Source organism: Lacerta agilis, chromosome 5 (genome assembly GCF_009819535.1).
Source record: "Lacerta agilis isolate rLacAgi1 chromosome 5, rLacAgi1.pri, whole genome shotgun sequence".
In the NCBI taxonomy this organism is placed as follows: Eukaryota; Metazoa; Chordata; class Lepidosauria; order Squamata; family Lacertidae; genus Lacerta; species Lacerta agilis.
In genome coordinates this window covers 91,111,250-91,136,154 of record NC_046316.1, presented here as the reverse complement: position 1 = coordinate 91,136,154, position 24,905 = coordinate 91,111,250, and the positions used below count along the sequence as shown (strand labels likewise).

Sequence of the window (24,905 nt, the reverse complement as noted above, 5' to 3'; positions counted from 1 at the left end):
TACCCTTAGGCAGAGTGAGATGACTGCCTCAGGCAGCATATACTGGGAGGCAGCGGTGCCGCTCAGCTCTTCATCCTGAGTTTCTGGACCACAATTTTTGGTTGGAGAAGAGAGTTGTGTGTCATGCAACTTGCCCACCACTTTTATATTTACCCCATTAGTAGCACTGAAATAGAATTTAGCAGTCAGTTCCGTTAGCCTGCTCTCTGTGAAATGGGTGGGTGGGTGCCATTTTGTTTTTTTGCCTCGGGCAGCAAAATGTCTTGGGCCGGCCTTCATCCTACCTCTTAACAGTGGAGGGGAGCATCTCCCACTAGGTCTCGTGACATCTGACCAGCCACACTTGGAGGCCTCAGCCTCCCCTGAATCCAGTTCTTCTTCTGGCCAATTTTATCATATCTAGGTGCCTTTCTCACTCATCTCTTTGCCCTTTGCCCCCCTTTCTCTCCAAGATATTTTCATTTCCTGTGCTCCAGCCTCTCGCTTCTTCTCTGCTGGTTGTGGGAGGTGCTTCTTGAGAGATGCAGAGATGGCTGGCCACTGGTGCTTAGTTTCTGAAAGGAGAGGTGCTGGGGTCTAGATTTAAATGTGCTCCTGTCCATGTCCTACTTTATCCTCTCTAGGGCTCAAATAATGACTGTGAGACATGAGACCTAATGATCACAGGGAGACAAGATTCTTAATAATCTGATGGGGAAAATGGATTACAGGATTGGGCTGCTGAGTTTTTGGACAGTACAATAGATGGTGGAATGGTTTGCACAGGGGTGGGTAGCATCTAATCATTGTGTAGGAAAAGGCACTCTGCACATGCTCAGGGTTTACCATTTCTTTGTGTGTGTGTTTTGCTTCAAATGCCTAGCGTCCTCCTCGCCAGTTTTTAATGGCGTAGCAGGTTGCATCTCATCAATGCACAGGGAAAGGCACTCTGCAAATGTTCAGAGGCTACCAGTTTTTTGAGTATGCTGTAAAAATCTATGGTCAAATAGTTTTGCACATGAAGAAGTTACAACTATTTTTAAATTTTTATTTATAAAGATTTATATACCACTTAAGCAAAATTATATCTAAGCAGTCTGCTTAATGCATAGGGGGAAGCGCTCTGTTCAAGCTCAGAGGCTACATCTATTTTTTTTACTTTGACTTTTTTTTTCAAATATTCATGGCTGAAATTATATTGTTATTTCACAATTTAGAATGGTCGCATATGTTAATTTTATTGTGGACTTGATGCTACTCGTGAATGCAATGCTTTTTTTTTGTTTCGTTTTTTTGCAGTAGCCACAGGACATCATCCTGATGAGAATGCCACCCCAAATCCTTGTTTGTATTTTTAATGTCAGATTTGTCCATTGAAATGCAAACGTCAGGATTTAAATGGGGAACTAAAATGGGAAGACATTTTGATGAGGATCGTGTTGTGTGGATGCTGTGGAAAGACTTGCATGCTGCACTAAGTCCACAATAAACACCCGTCAGGGCAATAAACACACTTATTCTATTCAGAGGATCACCTGCACCAAGAAGTCTTCCCCTCTAGTGAGGAACTCAGAAAGGCGGATGTGTTCGCCTGCACACAAAGGAACTGGTGGGGATCTCAAGCCCAATATTCCTTGCTAGCTGACAAGCCCCACTGAGCCCCCTCCTCCCTCCCCTCCTTCAAATCCTTCTCCCACACCATGGGATGCCTATTCAAACAAAAGCCTCCCCTGTCAAGAAACAATCAGCTAATGGTGGCGGCCGCTTGTTGCCAGGGAAGAATCAATTACAAGACCAGTCAGATGCCCTGAAATAATTGATTTATTCAGATCACTCCGTTGGCCTCACTTGCTTTTATCTTTGAGCTCTGGGAAATGAGGTCCTGGGGACTTAGAAGGGTCCCGGGTGCCTCCGGAGGGCTGGTGGTAACGGACCCACCAAGTGTCCCTGTTTTCCAGGGACAAATCTGGATTTACAGGAGCCCTCCTGGTTTCTGATTTGATCCCAGAGCACTGGCGTCGGAAGGGTGGGGCGTAGGAGGCCGGGCAGCGGGATCCTGATAGGGTTCCATCTCAGTGCACCCCGCCCACAGAATGCATGCCAGCCCCGCTCCCACCTGCTTCCCGCCCCCTGGTGCCGGAGCATGAAGCTCCGCCACTGTCCCAGAGCATCCCAGTTTTCCTTAGGGTGTCCCTATTTTCACTGGAGAAATGTTGGAGGATATGCAGTTATCTAGTAATATACGGAAGTGAGAGCTGGACCATCAAGAAGGCTGATCGCCGAAGAATTGATGCTTTTGAATTATGGTGCTGGAGGAGACACTTGAGAGTCCCATGGACTGCAAGAAGATCAAACCTATCCATTCTCAAGGAAATCGGCCCCGAGTGCTCACTAGAAGGACAGATCCTGAAGCTGAGGCTTCAGTACTTTGGCGACCTCATGAGAAGAGAAGACTCCCTGGAAAAGACCCTGATGTTGGGAAAGATGGAGGGCACAAGGAGAAGGGGAGGACAGAGGATGAGATGGTTGGACAGTGTTCTCGAAGCTACTAACATGAGTTTGGCCAAACTACGAGAGGCAGTGAAGGATAGGCGTGCCTGGCGTGCTCTGGTCCATGGGGTCACGAAGAGTCGGACACGACTGAACAACAAAAATGCAGTTATCTGACCCCCAAGCGCTCTGAAGGCAGCCCTGCTTAGGGAACGTTTTTTTAAAAAAATGTTTATTGTTTTACAGTTGTACCTTGGAAGTCGAATGGAATCCGTTCCGGAAGTCCATTCGACTTCCAAAACATTCGGAAACCAAAGGGCGGCTTCTGATTGGTTGCAGGAAGCTCCTGCAGCCAATCGAAAGCTGCAGAAGATATGTCGGACGTTCGGGTTCCAAAGAACGTTCCCAAACCGAAACACTCCCTTCCAGGTTTGCAGCGTTCTGGAGCCAAAATGTCTGAGTACCAAGGCATTTGGGATCCAAGGTATGGGTGCATTATGTTTTTATATGTGTTGGAAGCCGCTCAGAGTGGCTGGAGCAACCCAGTCAGATGGTTAAATTAGTAAAGTTATTATTACAGAACAGGGTGTCCCTATTTTTCATCGGAGGAATGTTGTGGGGTATGTGGTGATTGTGCTTGCATGACTGCAATTTGGGCCACGTCACAGAATTGTAGAGCTGCGAGGGGAAGGGTTTTGTGTTGTCACTTCCAGTTCTCTGAGATCTTCGGCTGGGTTTAAGGCCCCCATCCGCAGAGCCGCAGCCTGGGAGCTGCATCCTCCATCCCTCAGAGAGCAACAGGTTCCGAGACTCTAGAAACAAGCAGTTTTGTATCAGTGTTGCCCAGAAGCCCCAATTCTGAACGTGGTTATCTACATGATATTTGAGAGAGGAGGCTGGGAGAGAAGCCAAGCCTTATGAGGAGTGGTTGAAGGAGCTGGGTCTGTTTAGCCTGGAAAAGAGGAGACTGAGAGGAGATATGAGAGCCAAATATCTGAAAGGCTGTCGCAGGAAAGATGGAGCAAGCTTGTTTTCTCCTGCTCTGGAGGGCAGGTCTCGAACCAATGGCTTCAAGTTACAACAAAGGAGATTCCAACTAAACATCTTGAAGAACTTTCTGACAGTAAGAGCTGTTTGACAGAGGAGCAGGAGATTGTGGGCTCTCCTTCCTTGGAGGTTTCAAAGCAGAGGTCATCTGTCCTGGATGCTTTCATTGAGATTCTTGCATTGAGGAGGTTGGACTAGATGACCCTCGGGGTCCCTTCCAACTCTCTGATTCTCTGATTCCCAGTAGCTCTCCACAAGTCTCGCCCTCCTCCCACCCCCTAATATTTTCTTTTTCTTTCAGAAATTTCGCATGTGGAACAAAGCTTGTCCCCTCATCAGAATATCCTCCCCCCTACTTATTTTTGGCCTGCATGTGCATGTAAGGTCATGTGTTTAAGTTCTGGGTAGCAAAGGACGGGCAGATTTAGAAAATCGTGTGCATATATGTGTGTGTGACAAATTGCAGAGGGCTCATCCGGTTAGGCTGCAGTAGATGGCAATGGGTGCTTTGAAGACATTTCGGCACCAGGTGTAGGGGGAAAACCGCCCCCCCCTCCGTCCTGTCCTGTATTTTGCTAGAACAGGGGTGGCCAACTCCCAAGACACTGCGATCTACTCACAGAGTTAAAAACTGGCAGTGATGTACCCCCTTTCTTGGGGTTCAGGTCAAATTTGTTGAGCTTTTTATTAGGAAGGAGGAAGGCCCATTTTGGGGGGGGGGGTTCAGGTTAAAGTTGCTTAGTTTTTCAGGGGGGAGGTAAAATGTTGAGCTTGTTTTATGGGAGCCACAGTTGTTCAGCTTCATTGTGGGGAGCCAATGGTCTACCAGTGATCTACCGCAGACGTCCAGTGATCTACCAGTAGATCATTACCTACCTGCTGGATATGCCTGTGCTAGAACAAAGGTGGCAACCTGGAGCCCACGTCTAAAAGAACAGAGCAAGGGACAGGGCCACCAAACAGCGTGTGCAAGGCTCCCATCACTTCTGAGGCACCTGCGGGCACCACGTTGACAACCCCTGCATGGGTTTGTGTTTTTTTGCAGGCCAATCTTCTACTGGACCAATCTTCTACTCTACCTAAGGGACCGCCTCTCCTGGTATGTCCCAGGTAGGACCTTAAGGTCCTCAAATAATAATTTGTTGGAGGTCCCAAGCCACAAGGATGCCAGGTTGGCTTCAACTAGGGCCAGGGCCTTCTCAGTACTGGCCCCGACTCAGTGGAACAGTCTGGCACAAGAGACCAGGGCCCTGCGGGATTTGGCATCTTTCCGCAGGGCCTGCAAGACGGAGCTGTTCCACCTAGCTTTTGGGTCGGTTTCAGTTTAACCCTGATGTTTCGTTCTTCTGATGTGATTGGTGGGCTACTTAAAAATGAGGCTGCAGTTTAGATTTAATTTTAAATTGTATTTTAATCTGTATTTTAATGAACTGTTTTATGTTTTTGTTGTGATTTTATTGGTGTTAGCCGCCCTGAGCCCAGTTTGGCGGGGAAGGGCGGGGTATAAATAAAAATTTATTTATTTATTTATTTATTTATTTATTTATTTATTTATTATTATTATTATTATTATTATTATTATTATTATTATTATTATTATTACTGCTTCTTTTCCTCTTCTGTGTGACCCACACGACTACAGCAGCCTTTCTCTTGCCAGGCTGGTAGCGTTACCCAGTGGGAAGGGTCTGGGGAAGTGCTCCCCACTTCAGCATATGGCTGTCATAACCCTGACAGCTGCCTGCGTGTAATGGATGGTTTGATTCTCAGGCCCACTGCGAAACGTTGAGTTCTCCGCGCAAGGTCAGAGGCACGAGCGCGGCTGACATCGCCGGGTAGGAAATGAGCCTGCAAGCTCCGACTTGGATCCTGTTCAAAATGTAAAAAGCTATGGAGGGGAGAGAACCAATGTTATTCTACGAGGCCATGATTAAGCCAGGAATGCTACAGAGAGACAGAGCAATCAGGACTAAGGGGCGTCCAGCCTGGAGAGGACAAAGGGGACACAGGTGGGGTAGAATGGCAGAGAGTGATGGACAATCCCAGCAAAGCCAAAGAGGGTACAGATATCTGCCAGGGGCTGACAGGGGAGCTCCCCCCCCCCAATTGTTTAATCTCAAATGAGAAATTAAATCAGAGCAGGGCTCTTTGAATTATCACTGTTTGAAATTATCTGGGTTAAGAAATTCTGCCTCAATTGCAAGGAGGGGAAGGGAAAAGTCACAGCAAGGGTGAACACTTTTTTGTACCTAAAATATTTCTCCTAATGTTTGATCCGCCTGCTTCTTGGGAGAAAAGCAATGACAAACCTAGACAGCATCTTAAAAAGCAAAGACATCACCTTGCTGACAAAGGTCCGTATAGTTAAAGCTATGGTTTTCCCAGTAGTAATGTACGGAAGTGAGAGCTGGACCATCAAGAAGGCTGATCTCCGAAGAATTGATGCTTTTGAATTATGGTGCTGGAGGAGACTCTTGAGAGTCCCATGGACTGCAAGAAGATCAAACCTATCCATTCTCAAAGAAATCAGCCCTGAGTGCTCACTAGAAGGACAGATCCTGAAGTTGAGGCTCCAGTACTTTGGCCACCTCATGAGAAGAGAAGACTCCCTGGAAAAGACCCTGATGTTGGGAAAGATGGAGGGCACAAGGAGAAGGGGACAACAGAGGACGAGATGGTTGGACAGTGTTCTCGAAGCGACTGGCATGAGTTTGGCCAAACTGCGAGAGGCAGTGAAGGATAGGCGTGCCTGGCGTGCTCTGGTCCATGGGGTCACGAAGAGTCGGACACGACTGAACGACTGAACAACAACAACAACAATGTTTGATCAGGCCAATGACCCATCTAGCCCAGCATCCTGTTCTCACAGGCACCAACCAGATGCCTGTGGGAAGCCAGCAAGCAAGATCCTCTCCTGTGGTTCCCAGCAACTGGCATTCAGAAGCATTGCTGGCTCTGATCATGGAGGAAGACCATAGACATCCTGGCTAGTAGCCTTTGATAGCTGTCGTCTCCTACTCCACAAATTTGCCTAATCCTTTTTTAAAGACATCGAAATTGGTGGTCATCACTGCCTCCTGCGAGACTGAGTCCCATAGTTTACGCGCTTCACGAAGGTGTACTTTCTTCCAGCATTCAGCTTCACAGATGTCCACAGGTTGTGGTGTTATGAGAGCTGGGGGGGGGTGGACTTTTCTCTATAGACTTTCTCCCTGACGTGACTTCCATCTGCTCACCAATCACCCAGCCGTTGACCCCCTAAAACGTCCCCTCCCCACCCCATGCAACTGCCGGGCTCGCTTGTCCCCTTGCCGGCCCCAAATTCCAGGATTGTAACATGGCACTACAGATCCTCCAATGGACCCTGCGTGATGACAGCCTTACACTTCTATGTATATAGGAAGATAGAGAAGGCTTCTTAGCTCAATTGGTACAGCACGAGGCTCTTAATCTCAGGGTTGTGGGATTGGGCCCCACTTTGTTTTGAAAGCTTCCTGCATTGCAGGGGGTTGGACTCGATGATCCTCGGGGTCCCTTCCAACTCGGGAATTCTGTGATTCTCCAGCCTGGAGAAGCTCACACCAGCTGTTCTGGACTAGAGCTCCCTATAGCCCTAACCAGCATAGCGTTGCATGTATCAATAGTTTTTTTTTTTAATATACTTCATCTTGCCGAATTCCTTACGCCATCCCTATAAGGTAGGTGAGCATCATATAGCAGATTAGGGGAAGAGGGAATGAAAGCCTTTGGGAGTCCAGGCCGGAGGCAGAATTCAAAGCAGGAATTCAAACCTTCCGATTTACAGCTCAGTCTCTTAACACTCATGCCACACTGTCAGGCTGTAACAGTTGGTCACATCTCCCAGCTTAAGCAAATCAATGCCCTGCCCAGTAAAAGAAACCCATGAAACACAGCGAAGCCGTGTGTCTGTCCATTATCATCTCTAACAAAGGGCTCTGCTTTTTCCTGTCCTGTGAATTGGAGTCAATTAATCTTGACATAAGGCTATTATGCCGTTTCAAGCAAAGCTGAGAAACCATCATCTAACAGCAACGATGATGGATCTCGCTGGCTGTGCGACTGCAGAGGTGCTCGGATCCAGACAGCCGGGAAGCTCACTCAAAAGCCTTCGGAGGAGAGATTTGGAAAAAAAGGTGTCTTGACAGAGGCAGTTTTGGCCTGTGTCAGTCTGTCAGCGCGTGACACCTCATAGGGAGCATGCAACGGAGAAGCAAGCAAAGCCTAATCTGTTTAAAGCTGGAGTTATTTGCTCCAACCTCTTGCAAAGCCCAGGCCTATTTCCTGGATTGTCAGCTTTTTAAAACTGCTCCAGCTCCTGTGCATTTAACAGAAGGCTGGGATGCAGAAGATTCCCCAGCACTCATCTCCAGGCGAGGGAACGGCTTCCTCGCTGAATGCCTGTGGGTTGTGCTGCCGTTAAAGGCAAAGGAGCTTATTACTTCATTCTTTCATTTACTAAACTTATATTTTACCCTTCCTCCCCAAGGAGTTCAGGGCAGCAAACACAGGAAAAAGTGAAAACAAGGTTGAGGAGAGAAGGAAACACCCAAAATTACACCCAGTGATCTGAGAATTTGAACTTGGGTATCCCCATCCTTATCTAACACTCTGACCAAAGCCTTTGGTACCTGGTTGAGGTAGGCTGCTCTAACCAGAGACATCTGGTTGGCTTCTGCAGGGAACAGGATTCTGGATTGAATGGACCAGCCATAAGAGTGGGGTCATTGAGTGTCACCCTGCAGAACAGGACCAGCAACTCAATCTGTGATATGGTAAGGTAAAGGTAAAGGGACCCCTGACCATTAGGTCCAGTCGTGGACGACTCTGGGGTTGTGGTGCTCATTTCACTTTATTGGCCAAGGGAGCCGGTGTACAGCTTCCGGGTCATGTGGCCAGCATGACTAAGCTGCTTCTGGCGAACCAGAGCAGCGCATGGAAACACCGTTTACCTTCCCGCCAGAGCGGTACCTATTTATCTACTTGCACTTTTTGATGTGCTTTCGAACTGGTAGGTTGGCAGGAGCAGGGACCGAGGAACAGGAGCTCACCCCGTCGTGGGGATTCGAACCGCCGACCTTCTGATAGGCAAGCTCTACCGGTAGTAGGCTTTGTGGTTTAACCCACAGCGCCACCCACGTCCCCTGTGATATGGTAGCCATCTTCAAATATCTTAAGGGCTGTCTCATGGAAGATGGAGCAAGCTTGCTTTCTCCTGCTCTGGAAGGTAAAACCCGAACCAATAGATGCAAGTTCCAAGAAAGGAGATTCAGATCAAACGCTTAAGAGCTGCTTGACAGTGGGATGGAAGGTGGCAGTTACTGTCCCTCATCGGATGTTGTTAAGCAGAGGTTGGATGGCCGTATCTGTCAGGGATTCCTTAGCTGCAAAACCTGCATTGTAGGGGGTTGGACTAGATGGCCCTCAGGATCTTTTCCAACTAGACAGCTCTGTGGTTCAATCTCTTAAAATCCCTTAATGGGTGAAATTGTAGGCTGGCCAACATGTGCCCCCATGCACGCCTGCATTCACACACACACTGAGCTGCTCTACTCCAGAGGCTTTTATCATAAGCGCTGTGATTTAAGGAACGTTTTAAAAATCCTGAGATGGGCAATAAATCCAAGAGAAATCCAGCTCTCCTGTAAACCCAATTTCGGTCCCCCTTGGTTGGGTGGCACGGAGCAGTATAACATGTTGACACGTGCTCAAGGGACGCGGAGCGGAAGCAAAGAACAACCCCACTTGCCGGCCCCGTAAATCTTTGGATTTATGGCCATTTGGGGCAAGCGGCCCTCTGCTTCTCCTCCCGCACGCTAATGCAAACAGTCCAGGCAAATAACCCTGCAGGCGCAGAGCTGTCCCAGGACACAGCCTCTCCCTGTTTGCACATGCACATTTCCAATCACTTGGGGCTTATGTCTGCTCATCCATGGCCAGGCATGCCACAGCCCCACCGAAGCCACTGGGCAGGATGTTGTGCATCCCTTAAACATGTCCATCTTCCTCCCACCTGGGAAGTGCCAGAGCGCAGCAGTGCAGAGATAGTTGTGGACAGTTCTGCGACTGGGGAACCTGTTGCCCTGCAGATGACTCCAACTCCCATCAGCCCCATCCAGCATGAACAGCGGTCCGGGATGATGGAAGTTGTAGTCCCCAAAACATCCGGAGGACATCAGCTTGGCGGCTGCTACTCCTCTGGAGAGATTGTGGGCCTCTGTCTGTCTCGAGAGACAATGGAGTGTGCCTGCAGAGGTGAAGCCAAACCCCCTGAAGAATCACAACGCCTGCTGTGGCTTGCAGAGGCCGGCAACTTGTAACTGCTGCCTCCCGTGTTGTCGTGCAAGTCTGGGCAGTGTGTCTGGAGGTCCTGGGATGCCCAGAGGACAGGGCCCGCCTCTCGGCCTCCCTGATGTGGTCCAAAGGAAAGCAGAGCAAGACGTTTGGCACCAGCTTGGCAGCAGGAGGTGCCGGAAGGAGGCGTACAAGACGCCATCCAACCACTCTGGATTTGCATAGGGTCACTCCTTAGCTTTTCTTCTGCCTAAGATGTTCCACAAGGCAGAGGGCATGTAACACCGGCCCTGAAAGACCTACATTGGATCCCAGTACGTTTCCGAGCCCAATTCAAAGTGTTGACCTTTAACAGTCTTGGACCAGAATACCTGAAGCAGTTTCTCCACTCCCATTGTCCAGAACGGACACTGAGGTCCAGTTCCGAGGGCCTTCTGGCAGTTCCCTCACTGTGAGAAGTGAAACTACAGAGAACCAGGCAGAGGGCCTTCTCGGTAGTGGCACCTGCCCTGTGGAACGCCCTCCCATCAGATGGCAAGGAGATAAACATCTACAGTACCTTACTTTTAGAAGACATTTGAAGGCAGCCCTGTATCAGGGAATTTTTAATGTCTGATGTTTTACAGTTTTTTATATATATACTGTATATATATCTATAAACACAGAGCCTAAGGCTTGCCGATCAGAAGGTCGGCAGTTCAAAGCACTGTGGCTGGGTGAGCTCCTGTTGTTCGGTGCCAGCTCCCGCCAACCTACCAGTTCGAAAGCACGTCAAAGTGCAAGTAGATAAATAGGTACCACTCTGGTGAGAAGGTAAACGGCGTTTCCGTGCGCTGTTCTGGTTCTCCAGAAGCGTCTTTGTCATGCCGGCCACATGACCCAGAAGCTGTACATCGGCTCCCTCGGCCAGTAATGCGAGATGAGCGCCGCAACACCAGTGTCGTCCGTGACTGGACCTAATGGTCAGGGGTCCCTTTACGCCACGCAGAGTGGCTGGGGAAACCCAGCCAGATGGGTGGGATATAAATATTGTTGTTATTGTTTATTATTATTATTATTATTATTGGTTTAGGATTAGGGAAGGACCCCAACAGTGGGTTGAAATGACAAGAAAGGGGATTTGTGTGATGGTAGAACAGACCTTTTCTGTTGTCTTTGGTTTAGCAAGCAGCTCAAGCTACTTCCTGAGTTCAAGGCATCCTTCACCAGCCTGACAACAGCCACCAGCAGCTTCAGCCAGCTTAGAAGATGTGCACTTATAAGAATGTAAGAAGCGCCTGCAGGATCAGGCCAGCGGCCCATCTAGCACAGCATCTCTCAATGCCCAACTAGATGCCCTGTGTGGAGCCCAAAAGCAGGACCTGAGCTCAACAGTGACTCTCTGCACCTGGGATTCCCAGCAAACGATACTCAAAGGCCCAATGCCTTTGACAGCGGAGACAGAACACGGATCATTGCTGTCCATGAATTTATCTAATCCTCTTTTACAGCCGCAAAAGTTGGTGGCGATTTCCCAGCAACTGGTATATTCAGAGGCACAGTGCCTCCAACAGCAAAACTCCTGATTGATCAGGTAATGCAGGCTAATTAAAATAAATAAGTAACCCACGTACTTACGAGAAGTGCTAATCGTGGGCTCCATCTGAGAAGCTGCCTTGCCCAGTCTCAAACAGTGGGAGAAGCCCCTTCCAGAGTAGCGGCGCCCATTGCGACCCGCGCCTGCCCCGTTTGGAACCAAAGGAAGCGTCCCCCTCCAAAACTACAGCTGCAGTCGCATGCAAATGTCGCCGTCTAATCAATTAAAACTCGTTGGCTTAAGATCTCCTTAATTGAGTGGCAGCGGTTGTTAACTGCCTTGGGCAGGGAGCCATTTCCATGAGAAGATTGGCAGACGGGGTGAGGGTGCGGAATAATTCTCCCTCTTGCGATCCCCTCCCGGGAAGTCAGAATCTTAGAATCATAGAATCCTAGAGTTGGAAGAGACCCCAAGGGCCATCCAGTCCAACCCCCTGCCAAGCAGGAAACACCATCAAAGCATTCCTGACAGATGGCTGTCAAGCCTCCGCTTAAAGACCTCCAAAGAAGGAGACTCCACTACACTCCTTGGCAGCAAATTCCACTGCCAAACAGCTCTTACTGTCAGGAAGTTCTTCCTAATGTTTAGGTGGAATCTTCTTTCTTGTAGTTTGAATCCATTGCCCCGTGTCCGCTTCTCCGGAACAGCAGAAAACAACCTTTCTCCCTCCTCTAGATGACATCCTTTTATATATTTGAACATGGCTATCATATCACCCCTTGACCTTCTCTTCTCCAGGCTAAACATACCCAGCTCCCTAAGCCATTCCTCATAAGGCATCATTTCCAGGCCTTTGACCATTTTGGTTGCCCTCCTCTGGACACGTTCCAGCTTGTCAGTATCCTTCTTGAACTGTGGTGCCCAGAACTGGACACAGTATTCCAGGTGAGGTCTGACCGGAATACAGTGGTACTATTACTTCCCTTGATCTAGATGCTATACTCCTATTGATGCAGCCCAGAATTGCATTGGCTTTTTTAGCTGCTGCATCACACTGTTGACTCATGTCAAGTTTATGGTCTACCAAGACTCCTAGACCCTTTTCACATGTACTGCTCTCAAGCCAGGTGTCACCCATCCTGTATTTGTGCCTTTCATTTTTTTTGCCCAAGTGTAGTACTTTACATTTCTCCCTGTTAAAATTCAAATTGTTTGCTTTGGCCCAGTTCTCTAATCTGTTAAGGTCATTTTGAAGTGTGATCCTGTCCTCTGGGGTATTAGCCACCCCTCCTAATTTGGTGTCATCTGCAAACTTGATCAGGATGCCCTCAAGCCCATCATCCAAGTCATTGATATTGAATAAGACTGGGCCCAAGACAGAACCCTGTGGCACCCCACTAGTCACTTCTCTCCAGGATGAAGAGGAGCCATTGATGAGCACCTTTTGGGTTCGGTCAGTCACCCAGTTACAAATCCATTGAATGGTAGCATTGTCTAGCCCACATTTTACCAGCTTCTTTACAAGAATATCATGGGGCACCTTGTCAAAGGCCTTGCTGAAATCAAGTTCTACGTGCGTCCAGGCAGAGGGGCCCTGTGTTACCGAGGACAAACTTTGGTTTGAAGACCGCTGCCCGGCCCAAGCCAGGCGTACAGGTGAAGCACCCTTAGGAGGGAGGACATGGTGGTAGGAGTGCTGCTTGAAGTAGCTGCCCATTCACAGTGAGCACCTGGGATGAAGCAGAACGGTCATTCACACCCAGTGGCATGGCAACGGGGGGGGGGCCAGGGGAGCGGTGCGCTCCCGATGCCACGTCTCCGGGGGGGACAAGTCATGCGGTTTGCCGGCGGCACCACTCCAGCACCATACGGCCGGTGCCAGGATCCTCTACTTGCGGCTGCAGCTGGAGCGGCGGCGCCGGCACCACGCTACGTACAGCGCACGTGCGCCGTCGCTACGTGCCACGCATGCGCCGTACATAGCGACGCTGTGCATGCGTGTTATGTAGCGACGCCCCGCCCCTGGGTGCACGGCATGTTTGCCGCTCCAGGTGCCCGAGAGGCTTCCCACGCCACTGTTCGCACCCAAGTCTCCTGGTCACAGCCTTCAGACTAAACATCAGGGACAACTTTCAGATAGCAAGGGCCGTTCAAGAGTGGGACCGACTCCCTTCGGTGGTGATGGACTCTCCTTCCTTGGAGATTTTTAAGCGGAGATTGGATGACCATCTGTCAGGGATGCTTTAGCTGCGATTCCTGCATTGGGGGGGGCAGGCTGTTAGATTACATTTTTGAATCTACAGTTCTATGATTCTATACCTCCATATTGTTTACACTGACAGGCAGCAACTCTCCAGGGACTCTTTTCCCCAGTCCTGTCCAGAGATTGCCCCTGGGAACTGAACCCCCGGGGACCTTCTGCGTGCAAGGCAAGTGCTCTACCCACTGAGCAACAGCCCCCCCTGCATCAGGAGAGTCCTTCTGTTGCTGTCCTCCTGAACACATACATGGAGGCACCCTCCCTCTCCTCCTCCTCCTCCTCCTCCTCCTCCTCCTGCCTTTGCGAATCCACCGCTAGTCTGGAAAATTGCCTGGTGCGCTGCTTTTGCTAAACACTGCAATTACGGGGAGGGAAATTGCCTGGCGAAGTCCCCCCCCCCCGCCGAAGCCCCGTTAATTTGGGCATAAAAGAAGCGCCTCCGCCATGCAAATGAGGGCCCTGGCGCCGCACACCTAGCGGTCCCGAGCAGGCAGTTGTTAGTGCTGGCGGCTGGTGAGAGAGCTGGCTGGGGCTCCCTCATTTTCCTCGCTAAGCCGTGCTTGGGCAACAGGCCGGAAGGCCAGACGGCAGCCTCCTTGTCTGTGTGGCAAATGTCAACACGCACACACACGCACAAATAAATAAAGAAATATGCCAGCCACTTCACCAGGGGGACAAATTGCCTGGGTAATGGAACAAACTGTGCATTAAATTTGTGCTCTCTGCATTGCACACCACCTTTGCACTTGAAAACCAGCTCGGTTCTTTTTGGGGGGGGCGTTTGGAGGAGAGGCGCTGGCAGAAGAGGAGCTCCCTGGCCACCATGCCTACGTTCTTGGCCTTTCCGAGCTATCGATTAGCGCAGCCTTCGTTAGCCAGGCGTTGAAATTGTTCGTTTTGTTTATTTCGCTTTTTTGAACACGCACTCCCTTTCCTCCTGGTTCTGGCTCCAAGGCCTTTTCCTCGGGGAGCTTCAGAGGCAAGAGAAACGATGGGCACACGTTCTGCAGGACGTGGTCCTGGTCGGCAGCTTTCTAGCCGCAACCCATTTCCTACCCACCTCCCTATAACTCGCCCGTTGCAGAGCTTTTAAAAGCTCATACGCCCCACTGGGAAAATGACAGGCAATAAGAGAACACAGGCAAAATAGTACAGGGCTGGTTTGCCAATGACCCAGGTTAAGAGAGGCTTTGGCAGGGGCAGGATAGCACCTTCCTGTTTTGCCTCGGGTGGTGAGCCAAAAGTGCTCCTGCTCCTGCAAAAGTGTCCTGTCCCTGCTTCCTGTGGGTGTGAGTTCCACAGTGTAACACTGGCACTGTGTGAAAAGCTCCTTTCTTTTATCTGTCCTGAATCTTCCAACTATCATGGTTTCACTTTTCACTTTCTTGGGTTCCATGATCACTGCAGATGGTGACAGCAGTCACGAAATTAGAAGATGCCTGCTTCTTGGGAGGAAAGCAATGACAAACCTAGACAGCATCTTAAAAAGCAAAGACATCACCTTGCCGACAAAGGTCCATATAGTTAAAGCTATGGTTTTCCCAGTAGTAATGTACGGAAGTGAGAGCTGGACCATAAAGAAGACTGATCGCCAAAGAATTGATGCTTTTGAATTATGGTGCTGGAGGAGACTCTTGAGAGTCCCATGGACTGCAAGAAGACCAAACCTATCCATTCTTAAAGAAATCAGCCCTGAGTGCTCACTGGAAGGGCAGATCCTGAAGTTGAGGCTCCAGTACTTTGGCCACCTCATGAGAAGAGAAGACTCCCTAGAAAAGACCCTGATGTTGGGAAAGATGGAGGGCATAAGGAGAAGGGGACGACAGAGGATGAGATGGTTGGACAGTGTTCTCGAAGCTACTAACATGAGTTTGGCCAAACTGCGAGAGGCAGTGAAGGATAGGCGTGCCTGGCGTGCTCTGGTCCATGGGGTCACAAAGAGTCGGACACGACTGAATGACTGAACAACAACAATCTTCCAATGCCCATCGACTTCTACTAGCACATCTCATCTTCCAAAAACTTTTTTTAAAATCTACAAAAGCTGTGAGAGGGGATCAAAGAGCTGGTAGCAGAGCAAGCACTCCACCTGTAGAAAGCCCCCAGGTTGAAGCCCTACAGTTAAAATGCAAGAAATGTGCCATAACTCTTTCTGGATTGAGGGGGCTGTTGGGCCTCTTCAGACGTCCTCCTTATTGTGCATCCATGATGATTTGGCCCCAGGATGGAAGAAAGCCCTTTATATGCAATTGGTTTGAACTCTCAATACTGTTCAAACCTGCAGATGTTCAAGGACAGACACTCTGCTTCCTTTCCAGCCACTGCATGCCCTGCAAATTCCTGCTGAAACCCTGTGATCCTCCTCACCACAAACATTGCAGAGTGTGCTTGAGAGCCAGTGTGGTGTAGTGGTTAAGAGCAGTGGACTCAATTCAAAGTGTTGGTGCTGACCTTTAAAGCCCTAAATGGCCTCGGTCCAGTATACCTGAAGGAGCGTCTCCACCCCCATCGTTCTGCCGGGACACTGAGGTCCAGTGCTGAGGGCCTTCTGGCAGTTCCCTCACTGCAAGAAGCCAAGTTACAGGGAACCAGGCAGAGGGCCTTCTCGGTAGTGGCACCCGCCCTGTGGAACGCCCTCCCACCGGATGTCAAAGAGAAAAACAACTACCAGACTTTTAGAAGACATCTGAAGGCAGCCCTGTTTAGGGAAGCTTTTAATGTTTAATAGTTCCAGTTACAGGTAGGTAGCTGTGTTGGTCTGCCATAGTCAAAACAAAATAAAAAATTCCTTCCAGTAGCACCTTAGAGACCAACTAAGTTTGTTCTTGGTATGAGCTTTCGTGTGCATGCACACGAAAGCTCATACCAAGAACAAACTTAGTTGGTCTCTAAGGTGCTACTGGAAGGAATGTTTAATAGATTATTGCATTTTAATGTTCTGTTGGAAGCTGCCCAGAGTGGCTGGGGAAACCCAGTCAGATGGGCGGCGTATAAATAATAAATTATTATTATTATTACTCGTAATCTGGGGAACCGGGTTCAATTCCCTGCTCCTCCACATGCAGCTGCTGGGTGACCTTGGGCTAGTCACACTTCTCTGAAGTCTCTCAGCCTCACTCACCTCACAGAGTGTTTGTTGGGGGGGAGGAAGGGAAAGGAGAATGTGAGCCGCTTTGAGACTCCTTGTTGTTGTTGTTTAGTCGTGTCCGACTCTTCGTGACCCTACGGACCAGAGCACGCCAGGCACTCCTGTCTTCCCCTGCCTCCCACAGTGACTCCTTAGGGTAGTGATAAAGCGGGATATCAAATCCAAACTCTTCTTCGTCGGCACGCTCTTATTGCTCTGTAGCACAAGAGTGCCCCGCAACCAAGACACAACAATACGGAAACACTGGGGGAAGCATTGCAGAACAACTACTAAAGCAGAATGTTGTGTTGCGGACAGCCTAGTACAAATCCGGCACTAATTCACTATTATTTCATCAATGGCAAATGGCAAAACGCATCTGCATAGAAATACAGCAGTCTGGGCCGCAGTCAAAGAAAGACAAGGAGTTTCTGAGTTGCAAACTCGCCTCCCAATTAACTGATGGCTTACTCAGATTTGCCGTTCCGCCTGGAAAGCAACCCAAAGTCAGGTTCCTCATTTGCAAATACACGTCGCTAATTGCCGCGGGAAAGCATCGACCCAGCCGCTGATTGTGATGCATTAATTACAAATCTGAAACCTCCTTTTCTTGAAGTCGAGTTTTCTCCTGCGGTAGATACTGTAAGGTGATTTCTTGATTACGGCTGCGAATGTGAATTTTGGAGGTGGGTGGGGAGGCATATCCTGTCTTCCTGACAATATGGCCTCACAATACTACCAGGGGCTCAAGATGATGTAATAATCATTTGAACCGATTGACAGACTTTAAAAAAAAAAAAAACAGAACCCTCCCTCCATTCTGCTCTGGAGGGCTGGAAGAAACCCCCCAAGATGGGTGCCAATGTGAATAAAATATGGGGGGGCAGGTAAGCTCTGCCCCACATAATTGATCACAAGATAGGGTGCGTACGCACACCATTTAAATGGCAATGCCCATCAACTTTGGGGTCCCCGGTCCCCTCAAATATTTTATGGGGGCGAAGGGACCTTGGCCCTTAGGAGCTGGCTCCTGTGCCCCAAGAACAGTGCAATGGGGAGAAGAATGGAAATGGTTCTGTCCGGCAAGCAGAAATACTTGCAGTGATTAATCACAATAGCACAATGGCAAATTCCCTCCAAATCTTCAATAATTGGTGGGAAAACTTTGGCCATCTCCTTCCCAGGGAAAGAGTGGCATGTACACAAAGCAACTTCTTTCTTACCAGAGTGAAAGACTACCGAATAAATGTCACCCTCTGGTTTTCCGTCCATATTGGCTGACCCACTCACTTGTCTTCTCTGCAGTCAAAGCCAATTGCATAATCTTCCATCCATCTGTACAGGGCAGTAGCTGTGGGGCAGACTGCAGCCACTTTCCTCCTGCTAGCCACATTTGATGGGTTGGATGAAGCCGCCCACTTGCCCATCACCTGACATCACGATGGTGTCAGGTGACCTGTTTCCACCCCATCCATTGGGTCGTGCTTTGGAACTGTGAACAATCAGCTGGTCATCGGGCCTTCAAAGCCCCAGGACTGCTCTCTGCTCTCTCACTCTGTTGCATTTGCAACACCTGCAAAACCCCTTTTTTGGTCCAGCCGCAACTTTACCTGTCCCACACCTGACCTCATAAGGGCCACCAGGTGTAGGGCAAGTGAGCGTGGTTCAGCCAGAACAGCCCTGTGAGCCAGATGGGGAGGATATTGGTGGACCTAACTGGCCCCCAGGCCAGTGGCTGTCCACTACTGGTCTAGGGATGGGAGAATTACTTCAGCTGCTGGCTTATCCAGTTAAAAAATCGGGTACTGATGGAGAGGAAAGAGGAGAGGGTGGTGGGTTCGAGCCCCACGTTGGGCAAAAGGATTCCCGCATTGTAGGGGGTTGGGTGAGACGGTCCCTGTGACCCCTTCCAACTCTTCTATGATTTCATTTGATAATAATAATATCAATTTGAGTGTTCAGTGGCTTCCAACAGAACACTCAAATGCAATAATCTATTAAACATTAAAAGCCTCCCTAATTTGATTCTAATAAGTTTGCTGGCCTAAGATGGGACCCTCCGGCTGCTGTTGGAGTCCAGCTCATTAGAACCTAAAAAAGAGCTTGGCTGCTGGATCAGACCAGTGTCCCATCTAGTCCAGTATCCTGTTCTCACAGTGGCCAAGCTGAGGCCTCCATGGGAAGCCTACAAGCAGGACCAGAATGTAACAGCCCACTCTTTGCACTTGCGGTTCCCAGAGTGGAGGGAGAACATAGTCATCATGCCTCATAGCCTCTGGTGGCATTATGACCCTCCATTAATTTGTCCAATCCCCGTTAAAAGCCACCCGAGTTGGTGGTTGTCATCCTTGTGTCTTGTAGAAGTTCATTCCATCGTTTAACTTTGCGCTGTGCTAAAGAAGTTATTCCCTTTTGCCTTCCACTGTTCAGGTTCACTGGACATTCCAGAGTTCTTGTATTAGGGGGGAGAAACCATCTCTGTCTCCACTTGCCCCATGCCGGGCATAAGTATTTACGGAGCTCTATCACACCCCTGCTTCCTTGCTTCTTTTCTAAACTGATACACTCCCGAAATGTAGAGCCAGTGTGGTGTAGTGGTTAAGAGCGGTAGACTCATAATCTGGTGAACCGGGTTCGCGTCTCCGCTCCTCCACATGCAGCTGCTGGGTGACCTTGGGCTAGTCACACCTCTCTGAAGTTTCTCAGCCCCACTCACCTCACAGAGTGTTTGTTGTGGGGGAGGAAGGGAAAGGAGAATGTTAGCTGCTTTGAGACTCCTTTGGGTAGTGATAAAGCGGGATATCAAATCCAAACTACTTCTTCTTCTTCTTCTTCTTCTTCTTCTTCTTCTTCTTCTTCTTCTTCTTCTTCTTCTTCTTCTTCCAGTGGCCAACCAGACGTCCCAGGTTGCCTGCAAGCAAGACCTGAGCACGCCAGTCCTCTCTCCACCTGTGTTTCCCGGCAGCTGGTATTCAGAGGCACATTCTGCCTCTGGCCATGGAGGGACAGCCTGGCCGGAGAACTCCTAGCCATCAGCATGGACAACTGCTGGTGGAAGTTGCAATGCAGAGAACCGCATCCGCCCCACCCTTGTTTCTCTTGCCATCTGGTCAAGGAATAAGATAAGGCTCGCCTACGCAGAGCTTCTCCTGCACAAGCGCCCCTGGGGTGAACCCCACAAACTACGTTTGACCAGAGCCTTGCCCACCTCATCCCACTGCAAGATGGCGGCAATGCAGAATCCGTCCCATCTTTCAGAGATGGACTGGGAGCAGGAGGCGCCCCCCCCCCGTTCTGATGCACCCCGGCTCTCCGTTCCACTAGGCTCCCCCCACCAAAGTTATTGCACATTTAGGAGAGAAAGAGCTGGTTGCCTGAATTCATGCAAACAGTTCGTTGATGTGAGGTTAATTTAAACATGGGCAGAGGTAACTGTTTTGAGCTAAGTACACAGACAGTACACATATGTTTCCAGTGCAAATATGCCCTTAACCCAAAAGGGGCGGTCCATTTTTTGTTTCGACTCATTTCTCATTTTTCCAAGCTTAAAAGTCCAGTTCCCCACTTTTCTGGATTTTACATTATATTTTACTTTATTGAAGCCCTCGCAGAAAAATGTCAGCATTTTAGTGTATTACCTTTTTCTGTGCAATTTGTCCAACATATGCAATTTTTTTTGTAAGCAATCTTCATTAATATAAAAGCATTTTTGAATGTTACTTCTGCAAATGTATGCATTTTTTAAACAACAACAACAACAACAAAAACCACCACATTCCCCTAATATGTATAGCTTTGTGCATATTATTTGCTTGGAGAACTGCATGACAAAATTTGGACAGAAGTGCGGAATTTGAAGGATGGCTGAGCTGCAGCTCGATGGTGTAAGGATGAAGTGGATTTGCTTCAAAAGGGGATAGGAACTGAATTTCACCTCTGTCCCCATGCAGGTAATTTTGTCGAGTCTGAAGGACAAGACATGCATCACACAACACACACACACACACACACACACACAAACTGCATCCCAAGAGCTTTACGTGATTGCCGTACATGCATCTTGATGTTCTTCTTCTATGAATGTACCACGTTGATAGATGGGGAACCAATGGCAGGCGAGCTCTGTGCTGGTGGCCTGTGACTCATACTGACCTGCCTGCACCCCAAGATCAGCAGATGAGGCCTTGGGGGTGCCTAGCCTGGATGAAGAACACGGGTGCTGTGAGCCTAGGAAAGGGTCTTTTCAGTAGTGGCTCCTCATAAGTGGAACTGAGGTGCCTCTGACCCCACCTCTTTATAGTTTTAGCCAACTGGTTCTGATACATCTGTTTTGGCATGCGCTTGGAGGAGGAGGAGAGACCTGATGGCCACTGCCACTATTAGGAACTGCCCTTTTGTGATTTATTAAATGTGTTTCAGGACTGCATAATTTCATGGATTTTTGAATACCATTCGTCCGCTACAAACTGACCAGTGGCTTGTGCAGCAGCAGGTGGCATCTAAATTACATATACCATATATACTTGAGTATAAGCCTAGTTTTTCAGCACACTTTTTGTGCTTTAAAAGCTGCCCTCGGCTTATACTCAAGTCAACCATTCCTTAAGAAGTGTACAAGAACGGCGGTTCTTTACTCTCCCCAGGCAGCTTGTTCCATTCCTGAACTGCTCACATAAATGCAAACTTTAGACCCCAGAAGGCAGAAAGCCTATCAGTTAAGGAAGTATTAAAACCCCACAGGTGCTCACTTTCTCTGGCTCCTGCTTAAACAGGACAGGATCCCAGCCTTCTCTGTATAACACAAGGGAACATTGCACTGTGAGTTAAACCACAGAGCCCTAGGGCTTGCTGATCAGAAGAATGGCGGTTCGAAACCCTGCGACGGGGTGAGCTCCACAGCAGCAAAGGAGGAAGAGGAAGGAGCAGCCCAAAGCAGCCCTTTGGGCTGCTCCTTCCTCCTCCTCTACAGTGGCAAAGGTGAACCGGCTTATACTTGAGTCAATAAGCTTTCCCACATTTTTGTAGGGAAATTAGGTGCCTCGGCTTATATTTGGGTCGACTTATACTCGAGTATATACGGTATATATATATATATATATATATATATATATATGCACAAGGATTTAGCCATGTGAGCCTTGGGGGGGGGGGTCCCTTAATCTCAGGGCTGTGGGTTCGTGGTAGGCAAAAGCGTCCTGCATTTCAGGGGGTTGGACTAGATGACCCTCAGGGTCCCTTCCAACTCTACAGTTCTATGCCTGCTTCGTTTTCACAACAGCCCTGCAAGGTCGCTTGCATGATTCCCTTTCCACGGGCTTTTGGAACAAAGGCTGAGAGATAAGAGTTTTGCATCATGATTGCAGTGCATGCATTGCTCATTTGCCACCCTGAATTGCTTTGGGAAGAAGGACAGGAGATAAATTGAAATGATAACAAGAGCACACATCAGGTGCTGTAAGACAAAGGGTCTGGGGGAGGGAGTGTCACCTGAAATCAAATCCATGTGCTTCTATAAATCTCTTACTTGGTTTCATGAGGAGGTGTGGACAGTTTAGTATCACTTAATGACTAGAACAACCATCGGTTGCCAAATGGCACAAACTGCCTGTACCTGAACACTACAAAATTTGGGGAATTGCTGGTACAGAACCATAGAACTGTAGCATTGGAAGGGACCCCAAGAGTCATCTAGTCCAACCCCCTGCAAAGCAGGAATATGACAACCCTGAAGCTGAAGGCAGGCTTTTTGTTGTTGTTCCTTTTTCGTACAGACATCGGAAGCTGCCTTACTATACTGAGTCAGTCCACTGGTTCATCTACAATGACTGGCAGCAGCTGTCAAAGTTTTCAGGGTTTCGGGCAGGAAGACGTTCAACCCAACCTTACCTAGAGATTGAACCTGGGGCCTTCTGCACTCCGAGCAGATGTACTACCATGAAGGTACACTCCTTCCACAAGGTAGCACGGAATTCTTCCTGTAGCAACTTTATCCCAGTCTCTCCCATGCTCAACAGGCTTAGCAAGGTGTCTGTATTGCTGCAGAAACCTATTTGTCTAGAGCTGAGAGCGGGGCAAAAGAAATTGGTGTGTGGGTGTGCCTTGCCAAGGGAAGCGCATCCTCTCGCAAGCCACTTTTGGCTGCCTCAGAAACGATTGTCTGACTTCAGCCTCGCTGAATATGTATGACAGAGGGAGCGGATAATGAACACTATGAAAGGGACGTCTTTCCTTTTGTTAACTCTTGGAAGATGAGGTGCAATATGGCTGTAAGTGCATATAATAATCGTTGAATTATGCGCCGGAGTCCCCCTCCCCACCCTCCACCCTGTGAACTGATGCTTCCACGGGAAATGCGCGGCTACGAAGCGGATGAAAGAATAGCAATGAATCCCAAAAGTACACTTGCGCACCTCTCGCAGCAAAAGTGTCCAGCAATGCACACACAAAGGCAGCGGCAGGGGGACACATGTGAGGTTGCAAAAGGAACAAGCCCACATGAAAACATGTACCACACATGCATCCGATCAGAGGCCGTGAACAAGAGTCAGCCACTAGGGGTCGACAAAGCCACACATGTAAATGGCTCCAGGCACACCCTGGAACAATACTGAGACAGAAGGACCAAGCGGTCCAATTCTGGTACAAAACAGCACCCCGTGGCCCCTCCTGTGTGACGACAGCTCAGTTGGTTGAGCATGAGACTCTTAATCTCAGGGTCATGGGTTCGAGCCCCACGTTGGGCAAAAGATTCCTGCATTGCAGGGGGTTGGACTAGATGACCCTCGTGGTCCTTTCCAACTCTGCAGTTCTATTATTCTATGATCCAGCTTAGACCAAAAGGTTCAACTCAGTGTTGAATTTAGGGCCATCCCCCTGCACAGGCCGCTAAGCCAAGGGGGCACCACATTCAGAAGATCCATTTGGGGGCACCAAATGTTGGCCTCGCTGAGGGGGCCAGGATACCAAAGACGACCCAAGTCTGCCCCTGCTCAATCTCATTTCCCACCAACAGCGGGGTCCGACTTACCCGGATAACGTAGCGCGAGGAGTTCTTGTCGTCCAAGTTGACCGTGAGGGAGAAGAAGACGGCCGTGCTATAGACCCCCTGAGTCTTGTACAGGAGCTCGTTGAAGTCCCATCGCGCCTGCCTGGCCGTGGCGGCGGCCATGTCCCAGCCGCCGCAATCTTCGAGGACTTCCAGCATGGGCCGGGCACCCTGCTGGTCGATCTCAGCCATGTCCAGGCAGGAGCGGAAGAATTCCTTGACCTTCCGCTCGGCCGAGGCCTGGTAGGGCTTCCGGATGGGCCTCAACAGCAGGAGCCGCAGCTTCTCCTCGTTCTGCTCGCCGATGGCGGCGATGATGCCGTAGATGAGCTTGTCCTCGGGGATGGCGTGCCGCCGCAGCCAGCCGCCGCAGGCGAAGGAGTAGAAGTCCTTGCAGGGGTCGATGGTGTGGTCGATGTTGCCGGCCACGAAGCGGGACACCTTGACCAGGGCCTTGCGCTCCTGGCAGCCCTTGAGGCAGTAGGCGTCGTATTCGAGGGCCACGTATTTCAAAACCAGGATGCAGCCGAGGATGACGCAGAGCCCCGCCGCGAAGACTAGGCCGGAGAGGAGGCAGATCTCGCGGCGGCTCCAGCGGGGAAGTCCGCAGCGAGGCTTCTTGGGCACTGGTGCGCCCAGCTGAAGGTTGAACCCGTTGGGCAGGGTGCCGCTGCTGCTGTACTTGCTGACGTACCTCACCTCCTGGAACTCATCGTAGTGCGCCGTCAGAGAGTACGTCTTCTCCATCTTCGCGGCGGTGGATGTTGGGCTCTCCGAGTTAAGGGGCTCCCTGTGCGGTGCTAAAACCCGGCACCCCCGCCTCTCGTGCTTCCTTCTACAGCATGGTTGCGGTGCCCGGTGCAGCCAAAACAGTTGCGCTACCCCAAAACCGCCTCCGCTGGCGGGCCAGAGGAGAGCTTGGCGGGCTGGCTAGGGACAGGGGCACAGAGGTCACGGGGTGGCCATGATGGCGCTGCGGCCGGCAGATTCCAGCAGGGGGCGTTTAAGGCAAGCGACCAAGCAGACAGCAGCAGCAGCAACAGAAGTTCCTGATTTTGAAGCTCCTCAGTCCAGGGAATCCCTCGCGGGACGAGGGGGCATCCACGCGCGCGGGGAACAGGTGGAGCCG

At 49.7% G+C, this 24,905-nt stretch overlaps 1 protein-coding gene across 1 annotated transcript in view; it reads right to left on the bottom strand.

The window, feature by feature from the left end:
* Positions 1-24,544, bottom strand: part of ECEL1 (endothelin converting enzyme like 1) — a 52,361-nt gene extending 27,817 nt beyond the window's left edge. The window contains exon 1 of the mRNA XM_033150862.1: positions 23,759-24,544. Coding sequence (XP_033006753.1) covers positions 23,759-24,523 — 765 coding nt within the window. The 5' untranslated portion in view covers positions 24,524-24,544. The remainder of the gene's footprint in view (positions 1-23,758) is intronic.
* Between the last annotated feature and the right edge of the window lie 361 nt (positions 24,545-24,905).